This window comes from Xenopus laevis, chromosome 2S, assembly GCF_017654675.1.
Source record: "Xenopus laevis strain J_2021 chromosome 2S, Xenopus_laevis_v10.1, whole genome shotgun sequence".
In the NCBI taxonomy this organism is placed as follows: Eukaryota; Metazoa; Chordata; class Amphibia; order Anura; family Pipidae; genus Xenopus; species Xenopus laevis.
The window spans coordinates 113,110,747-113,132,466 of NC_054374.1; the positions used below are offsets into that span (position 1 = coordinate 113,110,747).

At 38.4% G+C, this 21,720-nt stretch overlaps 1 protein-coding gene across 2 annotated transcripts in view; it reads left to right on the plus strand.

Annotated features, from left to right (window-relative positions):
- LOC108709757 (ATP-binding cassette sub-family C member 4-like) overlaps positions 1 to 21,720 on the plus strand; it is a 141,749-nt gene that overhangs the window by 32,926 nt on the left and 87,103 nt on the right. For both annotated transcript variants that reach the window (XM_041584291.1, XM_041584292.1), the window contains 11 exons: positions 1,281 to 1,382; positions 4,227 to 4,316; positions 6,171 to 6,362; positions 7,180 to 7,274; positions 7,571 to 7,657; positions 10,462 to 10,558; positions 11,671 to 11,883; positions 13,089 to 13,229; positions 14,909 to 14,946; positions 18,077 to 18,177; positions 18,955 to 19,101. In XM_041584291.1, the coding sequence (XP_041440225.1) occupies positions 1,281 to 1,382; positions 4,227 to 4,316; positions 6,171 to 6,362; positions 7,180 to 7,274; positions 7,571 to 7,657; positions 10,462 to 10,558; positions 11,671 to 11,883; positions 13,089 to 13,229; positions 14,909 to 14,946; positions 18,077 to 18,177; positions 18,955 to 19,101 (1,303 nt within the window). The remainder of the gene's footprint in view (positions 1 to 1,280; positions 1,383 to 4,226; positions 4,317 to 6,170; positions 6,363 to 7,179; positions 7,275 to 7,570; positions 7,658 to 10,461; positions 10,559 to 11,670; positions 11,884 to 13,088; positions 13,230 to 14,908; positions 14,947 to 18,076; positions 18,178 to 18,954; positions 19,102 to 21,720) is intronic.

Sequence of the window (21,720 nt, forward strand, 5' to 3'; positions counted from 1 at the left end):
TCCTCAGGGGACAAACGAGAAGAGCCACATTGCATGAGTTCCACTGAAGGCCTACGGACAGAAAGTTAGGGTTTAGGTGCCAGTCCTGGAGGAAGATTAAAAGGGGTAGCTGCAAAGTATTCTTCCTGGCGTCTCTATGTATACCTCCTATCAATTTGGATATTGAGATGCATAAACAAATCAAAGGAGGACAAAGCAAGAAGGTTTACAATGCTATCCTTTATAGCAGCAGCCAGGCCCACCCTGAACTGGCTATGTAAAGCTGTATTGTTCCAGCCTGTCTTTACCACCCATCAGCGGAATTTAATACAGTAATACTCGACCCGCCGTTTACCCTGCCTGAGATCACGGATCACGGATCGCTGCTTCGGCAGAAGCAGTTAGGTCTTGATCGTCATAAATGATGCCATGGCCTTGAAGAAGGCGTCGAGAGTGAGACGGGCTGGATCAGCAGGGGATAAGCTAAATGCCTAAAGCTGAAGATCCCTTCGGAGCAGGGTGATCACAAAATTTACTCTGGACTGGGGTAGGAACCCCAAAAAAAAGCAAAAAACCTTCTACTGTTCCCACTAAACCTTTCAGGGAACAGGATCGTGGGTTCCATCGTTCCATATGGCACCGCACGTCAAACAGAGAAGTGGTGTGCATTAAAGAGGAAGCCCACCGCCCCCCCCCCGTAATAACACTAATACTTTGTGCTGCTTTCAGTTAACCCGAGCATAGGAACTGACTTACAGATCACAATAGCAAGCTTCTTGCCAATAAATTTAAATTCTCATTAGATGGCAGTTCAGAAACTAGTGCATCAGCCCTGTAGCATCGGCTTCTATGCAAGTTGGAGTGATATTCTCTTTCCCTCTCAGCAGCCTGTCAACAGAACAACAGATAACAGCTCCCTGACACCTGCATTGCAAAAAATGCTCCCATTCCCCAGCTAGTGGTGTGAAGAGCACTCATTAGTAAAAATCCAAGTCTGACTAACTCAAATTGCGAATACTTCAGTTCCATTAAATAGAAAAAACAATAACCTATCTGAAAGCAGTTCCATTGTGAAGTGCCTGTTCTTTCTGAAAGCACGCGACCAGGCACAATGACCAGAGATGGTTTCCTACACACCAATATTACAACTAAAAACATTAATTTTTTGGTTTAAGAAAATTTTTTAAATGGGAAATTGGATTACATACAAAATCATGGCAGAATCTTTTTAAGTAACTGTGAACTTTCCCTGTAATTTCTCTCTTATTTTCCTTCTCTAAACTCTGTTTATTATGTTACAGAATTTCTTATTGCTTGATGAAATCTCAAAACCAGCAGTAGAACTGGAAAATGAAGAAAATCTTTTAGTTCAAATTCAAGATCTGACATGCTACTGGGACAAGGTAAGAAACATATATTGTAGATATATAAAAGTAACACTGTCCATTAGTGATGTCAGGGCCGCCCCGAAACCCACGAGACCCGCTGGTTTACACTGGTTGGGTGGGTTTTGAACTGACATGCACACAACATTCTAAGGTCGCAGGAAGGTTTGGACTTTGGACCACCCTGTTCGTAACGTTGCTACGCCCCACTTCTGCCTCCTGATGTTGCAATTTATGGATTTGTGCCTGTGTGTCCCTTCCCTTTCATGACATCAGAGAGGGGTAAGCACAGGTCTGTAAATATTGGTGCTCACCGGTTTAGGGTCAGGTGTGGGTAATAAACAAGAGGGTTAGGGTCTGGTGTGGGTAGCGAGTTTTTGTTGACCTGCACATCACTGTTGTCCATAGATCAGGCTTATATGCCCATTTAGCCATTTTGAGCAGAGACTGATCTGTGTAATTTGAAGAAAAGGTCTGGATGGACATTATATATTAAAAGAGCTATTAGTAGCAGGGATGTTTTTCCTAATGAAGGAAATGGTCATTGTCAAACCAATATACTTCACAAACCAGTACTCAACTGTACTCACACTCAGCAAATAGTCAAATAAATACATGGGATTTTATCCTAGATTCTGCCCTGTCCTTCACTCCTCATATCCAGTGACTTATTTAATTGTTACTTTCACCTAAGGAAAATATCCAGAATACTATCATTTATCACTTTTGCATCATATCACATATAGACTACTGCAACTTCCCCTTCTGAGACTGTCCATAATGAATACTGCTTCCAGGCTTGTACATCTCAGCAACCACTCCTCTTCTGCCATACCACTCTAAGCAGTTTATAACTCTGTCTCACCCTACATCTTTGAACTTATCTCTAAATACTCACCCAACCACTTAATACGCTCCTCTACTGACCTGCCCCTCAACTCTTCTTTCATTACCTCCTCACATGCTCACAAGACTGCACCTGTTCTCCCAAATATTTTGCTTTCAAAATGCTCTTAAAGGAGAAGGAAAGGTTAAAACTAAGTAAGCATTATCAGAAAGGTCTATATATATATATATATATAAACTCTCAAAGTAATGCTGTCCTCTTCTATTGTGTGCACATGGGCTCCTGTATCAGACTTGCTTCTCTCAATTTAAACCTCCAGGCATGGGCTTGAGCATGCTCTGTTTGCTAATCACTCCCTCTCCCCCACTATCCTCCCTCCACCCCACCCTGCTAATCTGAGCCCCAGAGCTATGAGTGAGCAGGGAGAGATTCAGGCATGACTTGATGTCACACCAAGCTAATATGGCCGCTGCTATCCTAAACAAACAGAGAGACCTTCTAGAGCTGATGTATGGTAAAGCTTTCTAGAGCTGATGTATGGTAAAGCATTCTACAGAATAAATATAGCATTCTAGTGGATAATCAATTGGCAATAAACTGCCTTGGTAGCTTTCTTTCTCCAGCCTACTCTCATTCTGTTAAGCTAATGCAATACCATATGCTACAATTTTTACCTTGTTTACTTCTGATCTTGCTCACTCCCACAACTTGTGTCTTGACTCCTCTTTCTAGATTGGGGCAGGGTCCTCTTCACCCTCTGTCAGTTACACTATATTTATTTTACAGCACTGTGGAATATTTAAAATACATGTTTATAATAATAATAATTATAATAATAATAATAATATTAATAACATGTACATCTTGTAGTTGTTAAGTAGGAGTGTTACAGGGTTTTGCAAATAGAGCTCCAGGATATGCCAAATCACAAACCAACTGATATAGCTCAACAAGGTGCAGAATTTATGACTTTTTAAAGAATCTATTCTGTACTTGATCATTTTTCCAGCTGCCCTCTTCTATATTTTCTGTAGTGCATGCAAGCAGGCTATACATGCTAAAGTGCATTTATGGTGAAATTGCTATTATTTGCCCAGTTTTGCTACCCATGTGGTGTCCAATATCAGGCGATCTGATGTTGCCTCCAGGCCAATGATTGGATTACAGGGAGGACCTGTGCTAAGCCACTACGATCACCTGCCCCTACATATTATATTATCAGATGTTTGCCCCATGTTTAGCCCTCTAAATATCGTGAATGTAGAAGTTTCTTGCTTTCTGTTTTAAAAATAATAAAGTTATTGAAGATCAGTTTAAAAACAACAACAATAAGAATATTACATTTTAGACACTTTGATGTCCTTAATACAATAAATCTCATAGGATAAAAATATCCACAGTCCAGCCTGCTGAAGGAACTGTGGAGCACATGGTACTTAAAAGGGGTGGTTCACCTTTTAGTTAACTTTTAGTCTGTTAAAGAATGCCAATTTCTAAGCAACTTGTTTTATAGTTTTTTAATGATTTGCCTTCTTCTGACTCTTTCCAGGTTTCAGTTAGGGGTCACTGGTCCCATCTAAAAACAAGTGTCCTGTAAGGCCACAATTTATTGTTGTTGGTACTATTTATTATTCGTCATTCTTTTCTGACCCTCTACTATTCAAATTCCAATCTCCCATTCAAGGCATGGTTGCTAGGGTAATTTGGATCCTATACACTAGACTCCTGATGCTGCAGACTAGAGAGCTGCTGAATAAAAAGCTCAAATGATGAAAAATGAAAACCAAATATAGTTATGCTTTTGACAAATGATGCTTTTATTGAATTTAGATTGTTGTATCTCTTGCATTGTGATGCACCTCTCTAAACAAAATAAAAATATGAGTTACAAAAAAAATAGCCAAAGAGATCTTGTTTATGAAAGTGTTGAATGGCAGATATGAATCACCTGCAAGATACTGAGCAGCACAAATAATGTACACAGAGGCCTAATGACGTATTACATTTAATCACAGACACTGGAAACCCCAACACTTCAAAATATATTGTGCAGTGTAAGACCAGGGGAATTACTGGCTGTAATTGGACCAGTTGGAGCAGGGAAAGTAAGTAATGTTTTTTTATTCCTTTGATGAATCTGAAGCACTGAATTTAAAGTGGAATGTTGATACTTCTTTTATTCATGTATATAAATTGAAATCTTGGTGCAAAAGAATGTGTGGTTTAACTAATTTGGCAAATGCATTCCAAATGGGTGATAAAACCCCAGAGAAACTGCTTCCAAGATTTTTGTAGTCTACCTCTTTGTTAACCCCACATACTTTTCCATTTTTCCTGCATTAAATTATTGGAGATTGTAACATGAATTGCATCTAAGATTACCCTTACTGGTAAACTTTGTTAAGCCTATGATAATTTTTACTTATCTCTTTGCAGTCATGGAAAAGCAGGTTTGCTCATAGTCTGTACAGAGAGACAAAATACGTGTATGGGATCCATACCCGCTATCCCGAAAGCTTTCCGAATTATGGAAAGGCCATCTCCATTTTATCCAAATAATCCAAATTTCTAAAAATGATTTTTTCTCTGTAATAAAACACTGCAGTGTACTTCATCCAAACTAAGATATAATTAATCCTTGCTGGAAGCAAAATCAGCCTATTGGTTTTATTTAATGTTTACATGATTTTCTAGTAGACTTAAGTTATCAAGATCCAAATTATGGAAAGATCCATTATCCAGAAAACCTCAGGTCCTGAGCATTTTGGATAACAGGTCTCATACCTGTACAAATACAAATTAAGCATGTCTCTATTTTAATAACAGTTATCTTAACATTTTTTTAGTTTAAAATGCCTATAAGATGGTGAGAGGAGAGATAAAATGTGAGGGTCAGGGGAACAGCTTAATGGTCTTATTTATAATACCACATGCACAGTGCAAACAAAGGTAGCAACTGGCAATTTTTTTTGCCAACTGCATGGGTTATTGTGCAAATAGCCACTTAGAAGTACAGAGATCTCTAGCTCTATTTTGCTAATACAACACTCACTATATAAGTGAAGGGAAGAGGGGGCAGGTAGGCATCTCCACCTGCTGCATTGTATTTGCCCCATCATAAATGACTCCTAAATGGATAAGGTTAAGAGATTAATTTTGTTGAAGGGATCAGAGAAGTGCATTCATGTCTGAATAGACTATAAGGTCATTTATAAATGTAAGTGAGTATCCAAAGTGCAACCTTCCATGTTCTTTTAACCATAACTTGGTGGTAGATTTATCAAGGGTCGAATTTCGAAGTGCAAAAAACTTTGAAATTCGACCATCAAATTGCATTACTTCGATATTCAAAGTCGATGTTTTTTTATCGAATTTGGCCAAAATAGTTAGATCGTACAATAAAATCCTTCGAATCAAACGATTCAAACTATTTAATCGATCGATCGAATGATTTTACTTCGACTTCTAAAAACTTAGCCAAATGTTGGCTATAGGTTCTAGGAGGTCCCCATAGGCAATTTGGCAGGTTTAAGGTGGCGAAGTGTCGAAGTCGAACTTTTTTAAAGAGACAGTACTTCAATTTTCGAAGTTGAACTTTTTTACTTCTAATCAAAGTCGAATTTAGGCCTATTCAATGGTCGAAGTACCCAAAAATTAGTTCGAAATTCGAAGTTTTTAAATAGAAAATTCACTTCAACCCTTAGTAAATGTTCCCCATAGTGTTTCCCCCATAATTCCAGTGTAATTGCAACTGCATTCCAGGTTTTGGCTACTATAGTTGCACCTTATGTGTCTATTTTAGTGCATTTATAGATGACAATTACACATTTCTGGAGACGTAAACTTGAGTAAAGTGTAATACTCAGCACAGCTTTACTCTAAATATTTGGGCCATGACCTCTGTGACCACACAATTGGAGCTTAATTTATAACATCTCTATGTTTTGATATTCTTTTAGTCTTCCCTGCTGAGTGCTGTGCTTGGTGAACTGCCAAAAGATAAAGGCTTTGTGGATATCAGAGGAAGAATTGCCTATGTCTCTCAACAACCATGGGTATTTTCTGGTACTGTTAGAAGTAACATATTGTTTGGGAAAGATTATGTCCAAGAAAAGTATGAAAAAGTCCTGAGAGTATGCGCTCTTAAAAAGGTACATTATCTAAGTACATCACTTTCCGAAATGCTTGTATTGTGTCAGTGCAAAAGAGAATCCTGAGTCACCCAGTCTAACTCTGTATGAATTAGAAAAGAAGAAAGAATGCAGTGTTCAACACTTAATTTACCACTTAATTGGCACTTCAGAGTTCCCCAAGGGAGAAGTTTAGCTTGGGAAATGTTGTGCGTGTAGTTCCACAGTAAGCACCTCCTTTAACATGGAGTGTGATATTACTTTCAGGAAATACAATCTTTGTTTTTCCCATTGAGTACAGTTTTAGTGCCAAGGAAAATGTTTGCCAGAGAGAGGCTTTAGACTAGGATACTATTATGTCATAATAATGGCCCTGAATCTAGCCTTACATTGGTTCAGTGAATAGGGCTTCTGCTAAACATACTTTTTTGCCATTTGTTTTAAATATAAAATAGGTATGGTTTTTGTTATTTTTTGCACCGAACAGGGCAAAATCTAAAACAGAAGGTAAAGTGACATCCCACTGTTTGTACAGCACAGTAAAATCAATTTAGCATCCCACTCAGAAGCTCTCTGTATAATGAACGGCTCCTTATCTGATAGCCTAACAAAAGCTTTAGCATAGGGAAGAGTCGAGTTTGCATATGCAGACAACTTCTCAGTAGACTGCTGATTTGATTTAATTGTGCTTATATGAACAGGATGTAGAATGTTAATTTACTTTGTTTAGTGTAAGCAATAACAAAAAACATACCTATTTGCTAATAAAGCTATAACTGTAGCTATAAACATGCACCTACATTTTAGTGGCTGATACCTAATTTTTTATTATTTCTAGGATATGCTGCAGTTAGAAGATGGGGACCTGACTATAATAGGAGATAGAGGTGTCACACTGAGTGGTGGACAGAAAGCACGTGTAAATCTTGCAAGGTAGGATCAACACAGTTTCCTTTTGCTTTTTTGCAGTAGTATGACTATGGAGAGGTATTTTGTTTACATCATTTAACAGAAAGTATAAGGCACATGTCCTTCTATCAAATACTTCTGAGCCTTTCCTGCCTATGTGTTTTTCTTCTGTTTTTTTGAAATATAAATGTAATGTATTTCTGGAAGCAAGTTGCAAGCTTGATTGACTTAATTCAAATTGAATTTAACTCCTCCCATATATTCTTCCATACTAGTACTATTTTCATTCCTAATATTAAATCAATTCTTTAATTTTGCAGGGCTGTGTACCAGGATGCTGATATTTATTTGTTGGATGATCCTCTAAGTGCTGTTGATGCAGAAGTTGGAAGGCATTTATTTGAAAAGTATGCACTATATGTTAACTATACTGATTTATATTTGTTTTTACTGACTTTGTTCAAACCCAGACATCTGATTAGTTGTTCTGACTTACCTGACAGGGGAACTTCTGTACATGTTACCACACAACACAGAGATGCATTTATGCATGGAAAACGTTATGTTGCTTGAGTTCTATAATCTTTGTGCTTGGATGCACAAAGCTGTAAATATTTATTCCTAGTCTGTACCCCCTCTGACTGATATAAGGAGCTCCACCTGAAGCACATATAGCTGTCAATCTTTGTACTCTACTAACTGATTTTGCTTGAAACATAGAGCTGCTGAAATAGTGTCCATAAAGATCAGTCCACATGTGTAATAAAAAATGCAGGTTCAAGTTACCAATAGCAACCAATAAGATGCTTGCTTTTAAATAAGTCACCATTAAATGCTTCCTGATGACTACTTGCTATAGATGACTAGTAGTGATGGGCAAATCTGACCTGTTTTTCTGAAAATTTGTGAAATGGCGAAAAATTTGCCAAATATAATGGTCAGTGGGCTACAATTTTTTTTGACGCACAACATTTTTTTTCACCCATTGGAGTCTATTGTCTATGGTCTATTGCTAATTACTAGACCTGCTGCAAACTTTGATTCTCTTATTAAGTAACCAAAAGGGATACAAAATGGTCCCTAAAGCTGCAACTCAATGCCAACCTGGCCCCATTCACTTACCAAATTGAGACATGTATGACCTACATTTGGTACTCAATTAATGCAGAAGGGGCAGGTAATCAGCTAAACTGCATGCCTGTCTAGGTAATGGTGTTAAAGGAGAAGAAAGTGTAAATAATGATAACCTTGGCTGATGGTTCTGTTCTGTTTCAGAAAACTGCACTGGCCTGGGGTTCTTCTTTATGAGCATCACCAAGTGATCCCCATCTTCTTTATTCAATGTTCGGGGCAGATATATGCGCAGCAGTGTGAAAAAGCTGGCTTTTTTGTTTATGTACATGCAGGAAGAGGATCACTCCATGGTGCTCGCCGAAAAGAACCCTGGGCCAATGCAGTTTACTGCAAACAGGAGAACCAGCCCGGGGTATTAACAGGTATGTGATTACAATCACTGGGGAGATGCCTAACATTTGCCACCTCCTAGTGATTTATACTTTCCTTCTCCTTTAAAGCAGAACCTTTTTTTCTTAGACACATCCCTTTAATTTCTTTGTGTCTGTGTAGTAAATAACATATTTAAGTTATGGAAACTGTGGGGTGCCATAGCTGATGTTCTTTTGAAACTTCACATCAAGTTGTTTTCCTTCCTTCCTTGGAGCGATATCTGTCATTCTTTTCACAGTAATACATATATTCCAGCTGCTTGTTGTCAGTTTCATCAAGTTTTCCTTTGCCTCCAGTTATAATTTCTGTTCTCATCTTTGATGTTTTGTTTTCTCTTCTCCGCAATACTGTTATCTAAATAAATTCAGACATTTGTTTTCTTGCCACAGACAGAAGATTTGAGATCTGTGTGACAATGCTCAGAAAGTCACTTTGATGATTAGTTACCCTCTTATGCCGCCATAAAGTGAACTGATGCTCCATGCTGTCATTATTCCATGAAACATTCACTGTACAGAACACATTGGTTACACATCGAGTCCCAAGGACATGAAACATTTATCATTTCAGCAATACTGTAAGAATTTGCACATGAAATGTGTCAAACAAAGCAGTTAAATTAAGGCATAGCAGCCTGTCATCCAGCATTTTTTTATCAAGTCGGAATGTGTGGCAACAGGCAATTCAGAAATGTTCTCTATCTGCAATTTGCCAATAGTCCTTTTGAAATGGAGCACTACTGTTTTGTGCTGTATAATAGAAAAGCATTCTAGTGGAATCTTTTTTTTAGTGTTTTGCTTTAATAAAGAGACACAATGGTTCTGAAATTCTTACTTATCTGCAGTGTAGCTGAGTGTATGGACTTTGGATTTTTACATTATCTGTTATGTTTTAAGCCCAAGACTGTTCTGCAGAGCTGCATTATGGGCAGCCAACAAAAGATGATCTGGAGTATGAAGGATAACCTTTTCCAGAAAACCTTGCAAATTAGGTGACATACAGTTAGGCATGTGCAGAATTTTCCATAGATGCCAAAGATACCAGGCCTAGGTATATGCTACATTGTTGTATTACTTTAACAATGAGCCCTCTGAGCATCTTCTCTAGCTAAGCAGCTGAACACCTTGTTCACTTTGTATACTATAAATAGCTCCTTAGTGCATTTGATCTGGCTTACAGACTCCAGGAATAATAAGCCAGAGTAAGAGTAAAAAAACCCAGTTCACGATATGAGCCATCAGACATTTTTTGGCTTTGCACACTGTGTTTCGGTGTGTGCATATATCCGCAGGGTCTGTGTTCTGTTATGCAAATGTTTCATGTTAATAAAAAATTACTTGACTGGTTAGACAGGGACCTGTGCTAAGCTGCTACTGTTTCTGTCACTGGCAATAGATACAATCAGATCTTGTTTGATAAGTGGATCAATTATTGATACATCTCATTATGTGGGTTGTTTAGAAAATACTAACAGTTATTATTTGTTAGTCTGTATGCATGCTGTACAATATGAGTCAGCCTCTTCTTTTTAGAAATAATATGGACTGTGCTTAATGATATGAAGCATGTTTCATTAACCAGTGATAACATGCTCTGTTAATGTTGTGGAGAACAAAATTTGTTCCTGTAATTCAGTTATCTTATTGTAAACATGTATATATTAGCAGAGCTACAGTATTTAATGTTTTTGTATTTTCATTTGCAGGTGCATCTGCCAGGCTCTGCGCAAAAAGCTTTGCATTTTAGTGACTCATCAGCTCCAGTATCTCAGTGCTGCTAAACAAATATTGATACTAAAAGAGGTAATATAATAGTTTTGTGTTTAATTATCTTATTAGCTTAGTTTTATAGTTAACACCTGGTGTGTTCTTTGGTTTTACTCCTCCAGATGAAGGATCTCTCCACATCACATAAAATTTGGAGGACTAGATTTTGTGAATACATCTAATCACAAAATCAAGTTGCTAGAGATCACAATGTTTAAATTTTGGATTAATTTGGTACATATTCACTACCCTACATGAACTTATTAAAGTACAGTAACATTTGCTGACAGGTTTGGTTGGGGGAAGCTGAAACCAAAGGCTGATTGCTTTTATACAGGTCATGGAGCTTTGAGGTGACTGCAAAATTTCCTCATTCCTTTGATCGAACGTTCAAAGGAAAAATCGGTTGATCCATCGATCTAACGATTTTCCTTCGATCAGAAAATTGTTAGGAAGCCTATGGGACCTTCCCCATAGGCTAACATTGCACCTCGGTAGGTTTTAAGTGGCGAAGTAGGGGGTCGAAGTTTTTTTTAAAGAGACAGTACTTTGACTATCGAATGGTCAAATAGTCGAACGATTCTTAGTTCGAATCGAAGTCATAGTCGTAGGTCGAAGTAGTCGAAGGTCGAAGTTTTTTTTATTCTATTCCTTCACTCGAACTAAGTAAATGTGCCCCTATGTATTATAACAAACACATGTCACTTTCATAAAGCTGTCTATGGAAATAAGATGGAAAGTGGAAGAAAATATTATTCCAAATTAACCCAAGCCAGTTCACCTTAAGACATCCTTTACTCTTTTCTGCTAAAAGTTAGAATTATTTAGACCTGCAATATCCAAATATAAAATTCAGTATCCTTCATAATTAATTGAGATTCATACATTTCAATTGTTATTGTGCCCCCACTACAATGTGACTGTATGTTTATTAATTGCTAATTTATCATTTGACTTCATGTGTGTTTGATTTTAAAGAGGCGAGATGGAGTGATATTAACTGAGATGTAATTCACAAAATAACTTGCCTGCACCATAAACTCCCTGACTAAATCCTCTTATTTAATATTATATAAATAAATTGTTATGAAGATTATTTAAATATAGTCAAATCAGTGTAACAGATATATTTATATACTAACTTCAAGGGTCAAATGATTGGAAAGGGAACATTTCAAGAACTACTACAGTCAGGTATCGACTTTGCTTCTCTTTTGAAAAGTGAGGAAGAGGAGCAGTCACAGCCTCAAGAAAGTCAACTGTTAAAGTCATCAAGGAACCGTACATTTTCAGAGTCATCTGTGTGGTCCCAGGATTCTTCAGTACAGTCACACAAAGAAGGAGCCACAGACCATCTTGCTGTAAGTATATAGGAAACAACTCTGTAAAATCATTGACAGTGGTTGGGAATAAATATATAAACTGGTATCTATCCACAATATTTTTGCAGTAGGAAATGACATCCAATACAATGAAACAATAGAATTTTTTTTAATTAACATAATAATTTGTGTTTTCATGTTTTAAAGATCTTTTCTATACCAAAAAGTTACAAGAAGGGTTGTACATTTGTAATCGAAAATCTAGGGTTATATTAAAGCAAATGGATCTTCCTCCTCCTGGCTTATGTGTAGCAATATGTAAAGATATGGTTCAGCATTAGCATAACATTTACTTATGTCTCCAATTGTAACACATTATTGTTGCTGTGACCAAAAAAAACGTACTTACTTACATACTTACTTACAGAAACAAAGGATTCATTTACTTACGGCACTGCAGTTGCGGGCTTGCAGATTTCCCCACAGCTAGATATGCAAAAGCCCCATTCATTAAAGTTATTTGTGTCAACATGAGCTCCTTTTACTTGTCTTGTTCTTTGAATGTAACACTGCCTGTTTTTGGCATAGTTGTATTCATGAGAGGCAAATGAGAGAAGGCACCTAGGCACCCTACTTCCTTCCCCCTTTAGTATCATTTAGACGTGCAAGTTAGGGTGCACCAGTGAATGTTTCAACATGGAGGGAGATGCAGAGCACAGCAAGACCATATACACAATTGTTTATTGAATGAGCACTAAGGGGTGCAATTTTGTATTTTTAAATGCTCTAGCCAAGGACGCCATCAAGGGGGCACAGGGGGGTACAGTTGTACTGGGCTTAAAGGTGTGTGCGCTGCTCTTTCCGAATTAGCTGGGCCCCCCTTAACAGATCGTGAGCTGAACCCGAAGCGCAGATGAACCGAAGTCCATGTTTGTGTGGCTTTTTTACTGTGGTGTGGGGTCTAGGTGCCTGTGGAGGTGGGTGGGGCCTGTGGAGGTGGGTGGGGCCAAGACATTTTTGTTGTACAGGGCCCTGGGATTTCTGATGTCAGCCCTGGCTCTAGCCTTTAAGTTTGAGTCTTTGTAAGTTTGTTTACAGTAGAGAATTATTATGGAATTATTTTGGATCTTACTGTCAATTGTAAGACGTCTTAATGCTTTCTACAGTTACTGAATTAAGACACAGCGTGTAGATAAATACTGCTTATACTTAGGTTATTTAATAAATTGCTTTTGTGGTTACAGACTGAACCTGTTCTTACTGCAATTCCTGAGGAGAGCCGCTCTGAAGGAACAGTGGGATTCAAAGTGTACAAGAAGTATTTCACTGCTGGGTCTAGTTACTTGATGTTTTTTGTAGTGTTGCTGCTTAATATTTTGTCACAGGTAAACTTTGTTTTTTTTAAACAGTTTTCTATCTTTTGAAAAAAATAACAAGTATTTACTTCTCAGAGCACTCATAGTAACATAGTGAGTTAGGCTGAAAAAAGACACACGTACATCAAGTTTAACCTTTTTGGTCTATATATAACTTGCCTAACTGCTAGTTGATCCAGAGGAAGGCAAAAAAAAAACATCTGAAGCCTCTCCAAATTGCTTCAGAGGGGGAAAAATCCTTCATGACTCCAAGATGTCAATCAGACTTGTCCCTGGATCAACTTGTACTGTGAGCTATCTTCCATACTCCTGTATTCCCTCACTTGCTAAAAAGCCATGCAATCCATTCTTAAAGCTATCTAATTTATCAGCCTGTCCCTGATTCAGGGAGAGAATTCCACATCTTCACAGCTCTCACTGTAAAAAAACCCCTTCCGAATATTTAGACTGAACCTTCTTTCTCCTAATCGGAATGGATGACCTTGTGTCAGTTGGAAAGTCCTACTGGTAAAAAAGTATTAGAGAGATTATTATACGATTCCCTTATATATTTATACATAGTTATCATATCACCTTCTCTGGTGTGAAAACCCCCAAACTTGGCTGGTCTTTCTCATAGCTAAGATTTTCCATAACTTTAACCAACTTAGTTGCCCTTCTCTGTACCCTCTCTAATACAAGAATGTCCTGTTTGAGCACTGGAGACCAAAACTGTACAGCATATTCTAGATGGGGCCTTACCAGTGCTCTGTACAGTGGGAGAATAACCCCCTCCTCCCCTGAATCTATGCACCTTTTAATACAGCTCAATACTTTAATTGTTATTTATTTATCAACATTGAATCTCATCTGCCACTTAGCTGCCCAGATTGCCAGTTTGTCAAGATCCTGTTGCAAGGATGCCACATGCTGGATGGAATTACTTGGGCTGGATAGTTTTGTGTTATCTGCAAACACTGATACATTACTTACAATAGCCTCCCCATAGTCATTAATGAACAAGTTAAATAAAAGTGGACCCAATACCGAGCCCTGAAGAACTCCACTAAGAACCTTACTCCAAGTAGAGAATGTACCATCAACAATCACTCCTTTAATCGGAGTATAAATTATCCCTGGCTAATGTTGTATTTCACCTATATTACACTTTCAGTGTGTATGTGGAAGATGTGAACAGTAAATGTTTGAAGTAGCATAATATGTTTCAAGTGAATAATTTGTGAAGCAAATATGAGAAAATATCCTCTGACCCCTGACAAACGTACAAACTAACTACAGGTTCAACAAGAATATAACCTCTATAAATAGTAATAGTAGGTTTAGCAGAAAGGGTTTTAAAGGCAATATCAGATTTATATAAATAAATGAGCATGGCATTAAAGTTATATAATGCAATATAAAACTGTATAATGGACCAGAGAATGCAATGCCCTTTTTTCCAACAGACATAATGAGGCACTTTTCTTATTGAATTTAATTTGTCCAATATGTAATTTGTTAATTTAATGATTGCTGTATGCTGGTATTTTAAATACTGTGTTGTCTGTTGCATGTTAAAATCTCTCTGTTAATATGAACTGACTGTATGTGGCCACTGTTTTGGCAGTATATTTTCTCGATATATATGTTTGTTTGATTAATACATGTTATTCTGACCTGTGTGGCTTATTATCTGTTTTTCTTATCAGGTTGCCTATGTTTTGCAAGATTGGTGGCTTTCCCATTGGTATGTTACCCGAAATTAACAAAGTCTTAATACAGGTTTTTTTAATCAACAAGTATGATTGTCTGCTCACGTGTAGAAATCTAAAAAGTTTCTATTTTAATCACAAACTATTAAGTGACAATCACTTGTTCGCTACACAAGTGGAAGAGAGAGTCAGACACACTTGGGAATAACACTTTTTAAAAACCCCCCTTCATATGATACTGTTATGATGTAGGTTTTACTGGACATCTTGCAAACAATTTCGTGCTACCATTTAAAATGTTGTTCTCAAACCAATACATGTATTCTTTTTAGTTTAATACTGGTGTTTAGGCAGCCATCTCACTCTGGTATGCCTGATCTGGTGCTTTCAGAAACTGATGCCCATAGCATCACGCAGGTCCTTTTGGGGAGTTATTATCTCCCCAGTAAGTTTTTATCTCCCAGTTCTGTACAACTCAGCTTTTGCTCCCATTTTTCTGCCTGTGTGCTATTTGGAGTCAATTGGTGGACTTTTTGGGAAAAACTTTGAATCGAATTTGATTGAATGCACTATTCCTGCGCTATTCGAAACGGACCTATTAAAGTTTAATGTTCCTTTCTCTAGTGTTTCAGTCTGGTAGCTCAGTGATCCAGGAACATCTGAACTGATACAATTTGCCACAGTTTGATACAATTAGTTGATCCATTTCTCAGTAGTATCTGTAGAATATTAGAAACTATTGTAACAATTCTAACAGTTGCTTTTAATGAAGCTCATGGCTTTTGCTCATCAGGGATAAAGATAACAAATGTATCAATTTAAAACAGTTAAAGGACCAGTAACATCAAAAATTTTTTTTTGAAAATTGGTTAGTAAACAACGAAAAATAAACATCAAGGCAAATGAAACTTTTAAACAGTAAAGCCTTTATTAAGAAATAACTTACCAAAACTCCACTTCCTGTCCTCTGCAAAAAAGGCGAATGGGCGACCATCCATCCTGCAGAGCTCGATTTCTCCTCCTGGCTATTCTAGTGACAGTCTGCAGCGCTTCACCTATTCCCAGCAGCAACAGGTACTGGAAGAGCTGGATCAGTGGGGTGCACATGCCACCTGCTCCGGGAGTTGTAGTGCCCCCGTCCGATGCTGGAAAACCCAAGACGAAGATCAACCCCCCTAAAAGCGATGAGACCGCCAATGCTAAACTACAGGACTGCTCTTTCCCCAGATCTGACACAAGCTCACAGCCATTATAAACAGGCCACAAATCCCGCGAGCTACAACATACCTCCAGTCGGCAGTCACGATTTCCCTCCCCGAGCAGAGACAGTGGATGTATAACCTGTGCGCTGAGATCACCGCTCCTACAGCAAAGCTCCACCTGCTCCGGGAGTTGTAGTGCCCCCGTCTACTTCTCAGTCCATGTCTCCTGCCCAAGATAAGAGTCCGGACAGCAGCAGCAGCATGTCCAACACATTGGACAGCAACACACTGGCTCAGCAAGGCAACTCCATGGATCGCGTGCGTGGCTCTTCCGCCTTCTCCTGCAGCAGCAGGCAGCTTCCAGACTCACAGACAGTATGCTGTGGGGCTGCCGCTGGACATGCTGCTGTCCGGACTCTGGGAGCTAGCAAGCGCGATTTTCAAATGTGTCAGCTGCGAGGAAGCGCTGTGGTTTCCGGAGGGTCTCGCTTTGCTGTAGGAGCGGTGATCTCAGCGCACGGGTTATACATCCACTGTCTCTGATCGGGGAGGGAAATCGTGACTGCCGACTGGAGGTATGTTGTAGCTCGCGGGATTTGTGGCCTGTTTATAATGGCTGTGAGCTTGTGTCAGATCTGGGGAAAGAACAGTCCTGTAGTTTAGCATTGGCGGTCTCATCGCTTTTAGGGGGGTTGATCTTCGTCTTGGGTTTTCCAGCATCGGACGGGGGCACTACAACTCCCGGAGCAGGTGGCATGCGCACCCCACTGATCCAGCTCTTCCAGTACCTGCTGCTGCTGGGAATAGGTGAAGCGCTGCAGACTGTCACTAGAATAGCCAGGAGGAGAAATCGAGCTCTGCAGGATGGATGGTCGCCCATTCGCCTTTTTTGCAGAGGACAGGAAGTGGAGTTTTGGTAAGTTATTTCTTAATAAAGGCTTTGCTGTTTAAAAGTTTAATTTGCCTTGATGTTTATTTTTCGTTGTTTACTAACCAATTTTCAAAAAAATTTTTTTGATGTTACTGGTCCTTTAAAGAATCTGTGACCCCCCCCCCCCAGAGCTGCTTTAGAAGGTGAAAACTAAAAGTTTGCACTTCAGTATTAGGAAAACATCCACAAATAGAAAACAGAAAGTAATTGGAAAAAGTCTTCATTTCTGGTGAACAATCTGAAACCACCTGAACTGAAAAAAGTATTTGAAGGTCAACATCCCCTTTACCCACAATATCTTTTCTCTGACAGTAGCAGCAGTCAAAAGCCACATCCCGCTATATGCAATGCCAGATGGGGTATTTTTGTGCTCACAGGGAGTCACATACCCAACAGGCAAAACTATCTTCATACTAGATAGAATTGCTCCCTATATGAACCACTACTGGTAAAACAACAGACTTCTTGCATAATTGCATGAAAATGCTTTTTTTCACATTTTTGCACAAATACGTTAGAAGTCACGTTTGCCCACGGCAATTCACATAGGGAGCAATTCAATTGTATTTTCAGGCACTCTGCAGGCAATACATGCTTCCTGTAATAGGAAACACAATTGTTTGCAGCATGCTGTATATGTCCAAAGCAGTGAGCACCAAAGGCTTACATTTTCCAGAGAGTACTTCTGGCATGTATCCGAGTTCTACATATCAAGTGATTTCACTATTGTGACTGGGTTACTGTTTGTTTTGACTGGAAGTAGAATCTTTCTTTGTGCAAGTAAAGCTATTTACATTAAGCAAATCATCATTGTTTTTTTTGTTACAAATAAAACCTGTAGACTTTTACCAGTATTCCTTTAAATTGCTCTTTCTGTATGTTTTTTCGAATTTCTACAGTAATACCCACATTACATAGGAACTCAAAAATGTGTAGGAAATCTGATTTATGCCAATTACAATATATAACAATTCTAAACAACTTCTGCAGTTAAGATCAATTTTCTGAGACCTGTTTCTTTTTGGACGGCAGGGCAAACGAACAGGGGAAACTAAATACCACTTCAGGCACAAACAGCACCGGATCAAACACAGAGCAACTAGACCTCACCTTGTATTTGGGAGTTTATGCAGGTAATTCAGACATTATTAATACGAGCAGTACCATGAAAATAGTTTTGTAATCGTGTATGTAACATTATGGAAGGCATGTGCCTCTGCTGCACTTGGGAGAGAAGGCAATGAGAGCTCTATAGAAATCAGAAATAGAACTACAAAATAAAGTAAATATAGATACTTGTGTTTATAGATTTGTTAAACTGTTTTGTTTTCAACAGTAGTGTGACTGAGACTATCCCTCCTTGGATATCCAGAAGCAACAGGTCTTACATGGTTTATTGTCTGCTGACATATTTGGAGGTTTAATGCCTAACATTAAGACCAGTATGATATTACCTAATACAATAACCAGGCAGAGACTTGGAAGACGAAGGGGTTTCACATGAATTTGTCAGTTTCTACTACACAATTTTTTCCCTGGCAGTGAGGAAAATGTTGAACAAATTGACACATTTATCAACCTGGCAGCGACTGTGGAGCTCAAGAACCCGTTGCTTGTTTATAGTGTATTTTTGATAAATTCCCTTTACAGGAATACAATAACTCTAGTTTATTTCAGTAGGATGAAGTAATTAGAAATGCCAGTAGGTGGTACTGTGCTCAAACAGTCAGCTTTTCACTTCAACGTTCACTAGGTATTTAAAGGAAAGGTGACTGTGATTAAGTTTTGGTAACTGCAATCAATCTTTTTGATAAATAAATAAAGGGCAACTGGTTAACATGAGTTAGAATTTACATTTTTGTTGCCTGGTTATGTTAATGTTTCTTAATATGTTTATATATCTCATTTAGGTTTGACAGCTGCAACAATAATTTTTGGTGTCCTTCGTTGCTTGCTGGTTTTTCATGTTCTTGTTTGTGCTGCTCAGGCTTTGCACAATCACATGTTCCAATCCCTTCTCAAAGCTCCGGTCCTGTTTTTTGACAGAAACCCAATTGGTGAGTGTGCTTTACCCTACTTCACTTTGACTCTGCATAATGAACATGACATACCCATACCTACCTCACTTTAAACCAACCATACATTCATAACATTTTCAGTAGTTCTGTTATTTGTATCTGGTATTGTAACGGCTTGTCTGGCCCATTCTGTTTTTTGCTTGGAATCAACATCTATAACTATACTACTGTTTGTAGATTATCATATATACATATATTTTTCCATGTTCCAAACAGACTATATATATATATACATATATATATATATATATATATATATATATATATATATATATATATATATATATATATGTATAATTTGGAATAAATGATTCCTTGACCTGCACTATCCTTCGTGTTGTCTTTTTTATTTCAAACACATAAAACAATTCCGATGTTTCGGTCCTCTTTAGGACCTTTTCCAGGACCGAAACGTTGAATTGTTTTATGTTTGAAAAAAAGACAACACGAAGGGTAGTGCTGGTTCAGGAATCATTTATTCATTTATATATAACCACTGATTTGAATGTAGTCATTTAAAAAAAAAAAAAGCTCAGACTCCAAAAATCACACACTAGTACTTCCTCAGACCTGGCTGATAACAGGATACAGAAGTAAGCCAGCTGGACTGTACAGACTTTGAGGAAATTGAAACTAGAGAAGCATGCAGTTACCTGCCTTGCTTTACCGCAAGCTTAGAACCACACTGCTTGGCTTCAAAGGGATCTTGCCGCTGATTTTTGTCTTTCTAAACCTTTTACTAACCTTATGTTGCTTCCTTTTCATTACACTTTTTCTGTGTAAGTGTAATATGTAAATATGCTTTCCTTTATTTAACATGTAGACTTTTGTGCTTTCAAGTGTCAGTAGGATTTGCAATCAAAAGAGCTTTCACTACTCTGACCTCAGCATTTTCCTTGTCTTCTGTCAACAAACTAGTCTGCGTAATCTTTCTCAACTCACCTGGACCCCTCCAGGGAAAAACTGACTAAAAATAGGCAATGTACTTAATCTGCTTTCAGTCTTGTTTTAACATGCTTAAAGTGTTTTACTTTTTTTTTTTTTAAGAGAGCTTTGGGAACATTTGTTCAGACTGTTTGTTTTGTCTTGGTCATTTGGAAAACTAGGCAGCACGATCAAATAGAGCAGCACAACTATTGGGTGGAACAATGAAAAGTTATATTATTACTTTGCTTTTATGCTGCAACAAAGGGCAGTTTGCTTTTCTACTGTGGCTTTGTTTTAGGTATCCTGTTCATAACTTGTAGCTCTGTGACCCAGGCTTTTATATCACAACACAAAAATAGTGTAGTTATTGTTGGTTTTAATTTGTACAGCACAAATACATCATGAAAGGCCTTTCAATGGAAAAGAAGCAGTTCGAAAGATTGGTGTCAATAGGTGTTAAATAAACTAGAATCTTGTTTATAAAAACTTATACTCTAGAGTAGAGTAAAGGTGGCCATAGAGGTGCAGATTACCTGCAATATCGGACGATCGATCAGACGTCCCCATCTCCCGATCTGCCACTAACATTTCAGTTTAAATAAAGTAGTAAAAGAACAGATCCGACAATGTTCTGACCTGACAGCAATCGTACGAAAGTTTATGTCTGACAAAGCTAGTGACAGTCTCCCACTGAAAATCGTCAGATCGGTAATACATGCAGAGATATTATCGGCAGCCAATTGTCTGAACGACCGATCACCATGGCACGAAAAATGACTGGACTCTCCACACATAGGACCAAGATAAAATCTTTGATTTTATGGCCAGCTTTAGATAACTATCTGTCGATTAACTGGTTGTGGATAAAGTTCCCAAAGACAGCTAGTAAATGAGAAAGTACTTGTTATTATTAACCTTATGTATGTTGTTGATGAACCTATTCTAGGTAACTTTCTCAGCTGGTCTACATTTTTGTAATCGTTGATAAATTATTAACTGTTTCGATGCCAGCAGGAAGCTCTATCTATAACACGTGTTGCCACATGTTTTTCAGGCTTGGGGAGGTTAAGCCTCCTCAATCCTCCCTGCAACATAAGAAAAAAGCATGCTTACTGAGAGGGTGCTACTGACACTATGCCTTTTTTTGGCAGGGGGTGGGAACAGCTATCTGGTTTATAACCATCTCTTATTTGCGGTTGGTTGCCTGCCTGCCTGTCTGCCTCCCGCTCTTCCTTATAACTAATAGTTGCCTTTTGTGAGGAGCAGGATGGAGGGTACCAGTATATGTTAAAGAGGCGGTTCGGTTCACCTTCAGAACATAAAGTCTAAATTTGAATAGCCCCAGTGAGAAGAAACATTTTTGTAATGTATCTTTATTATTTTAAATGGATAGTTTTGAAGCTCTAGACCAGGGGTGCCCAGGACATCGATTGCGGTCTACAAGTAGATCCCCCATCATGTTCCTGGTAGACTGCGACCTGGGGCCCGAAAGTAAGCAAGAGAGGGTTGGCTGGTTGGGCTGAGAGCAGAGGGGAAGGACACCAGAAGGAGGGCGGGCTGCACAGAGGGAAAGAAGACAGGAGGGAGAGCACAGAGGGAAAGGACACGGGAGGGAGAGCACAGAGGGGAAGGACATGGGAGGGAGAGCCATCTGCAAAGAGGGAAAGGACA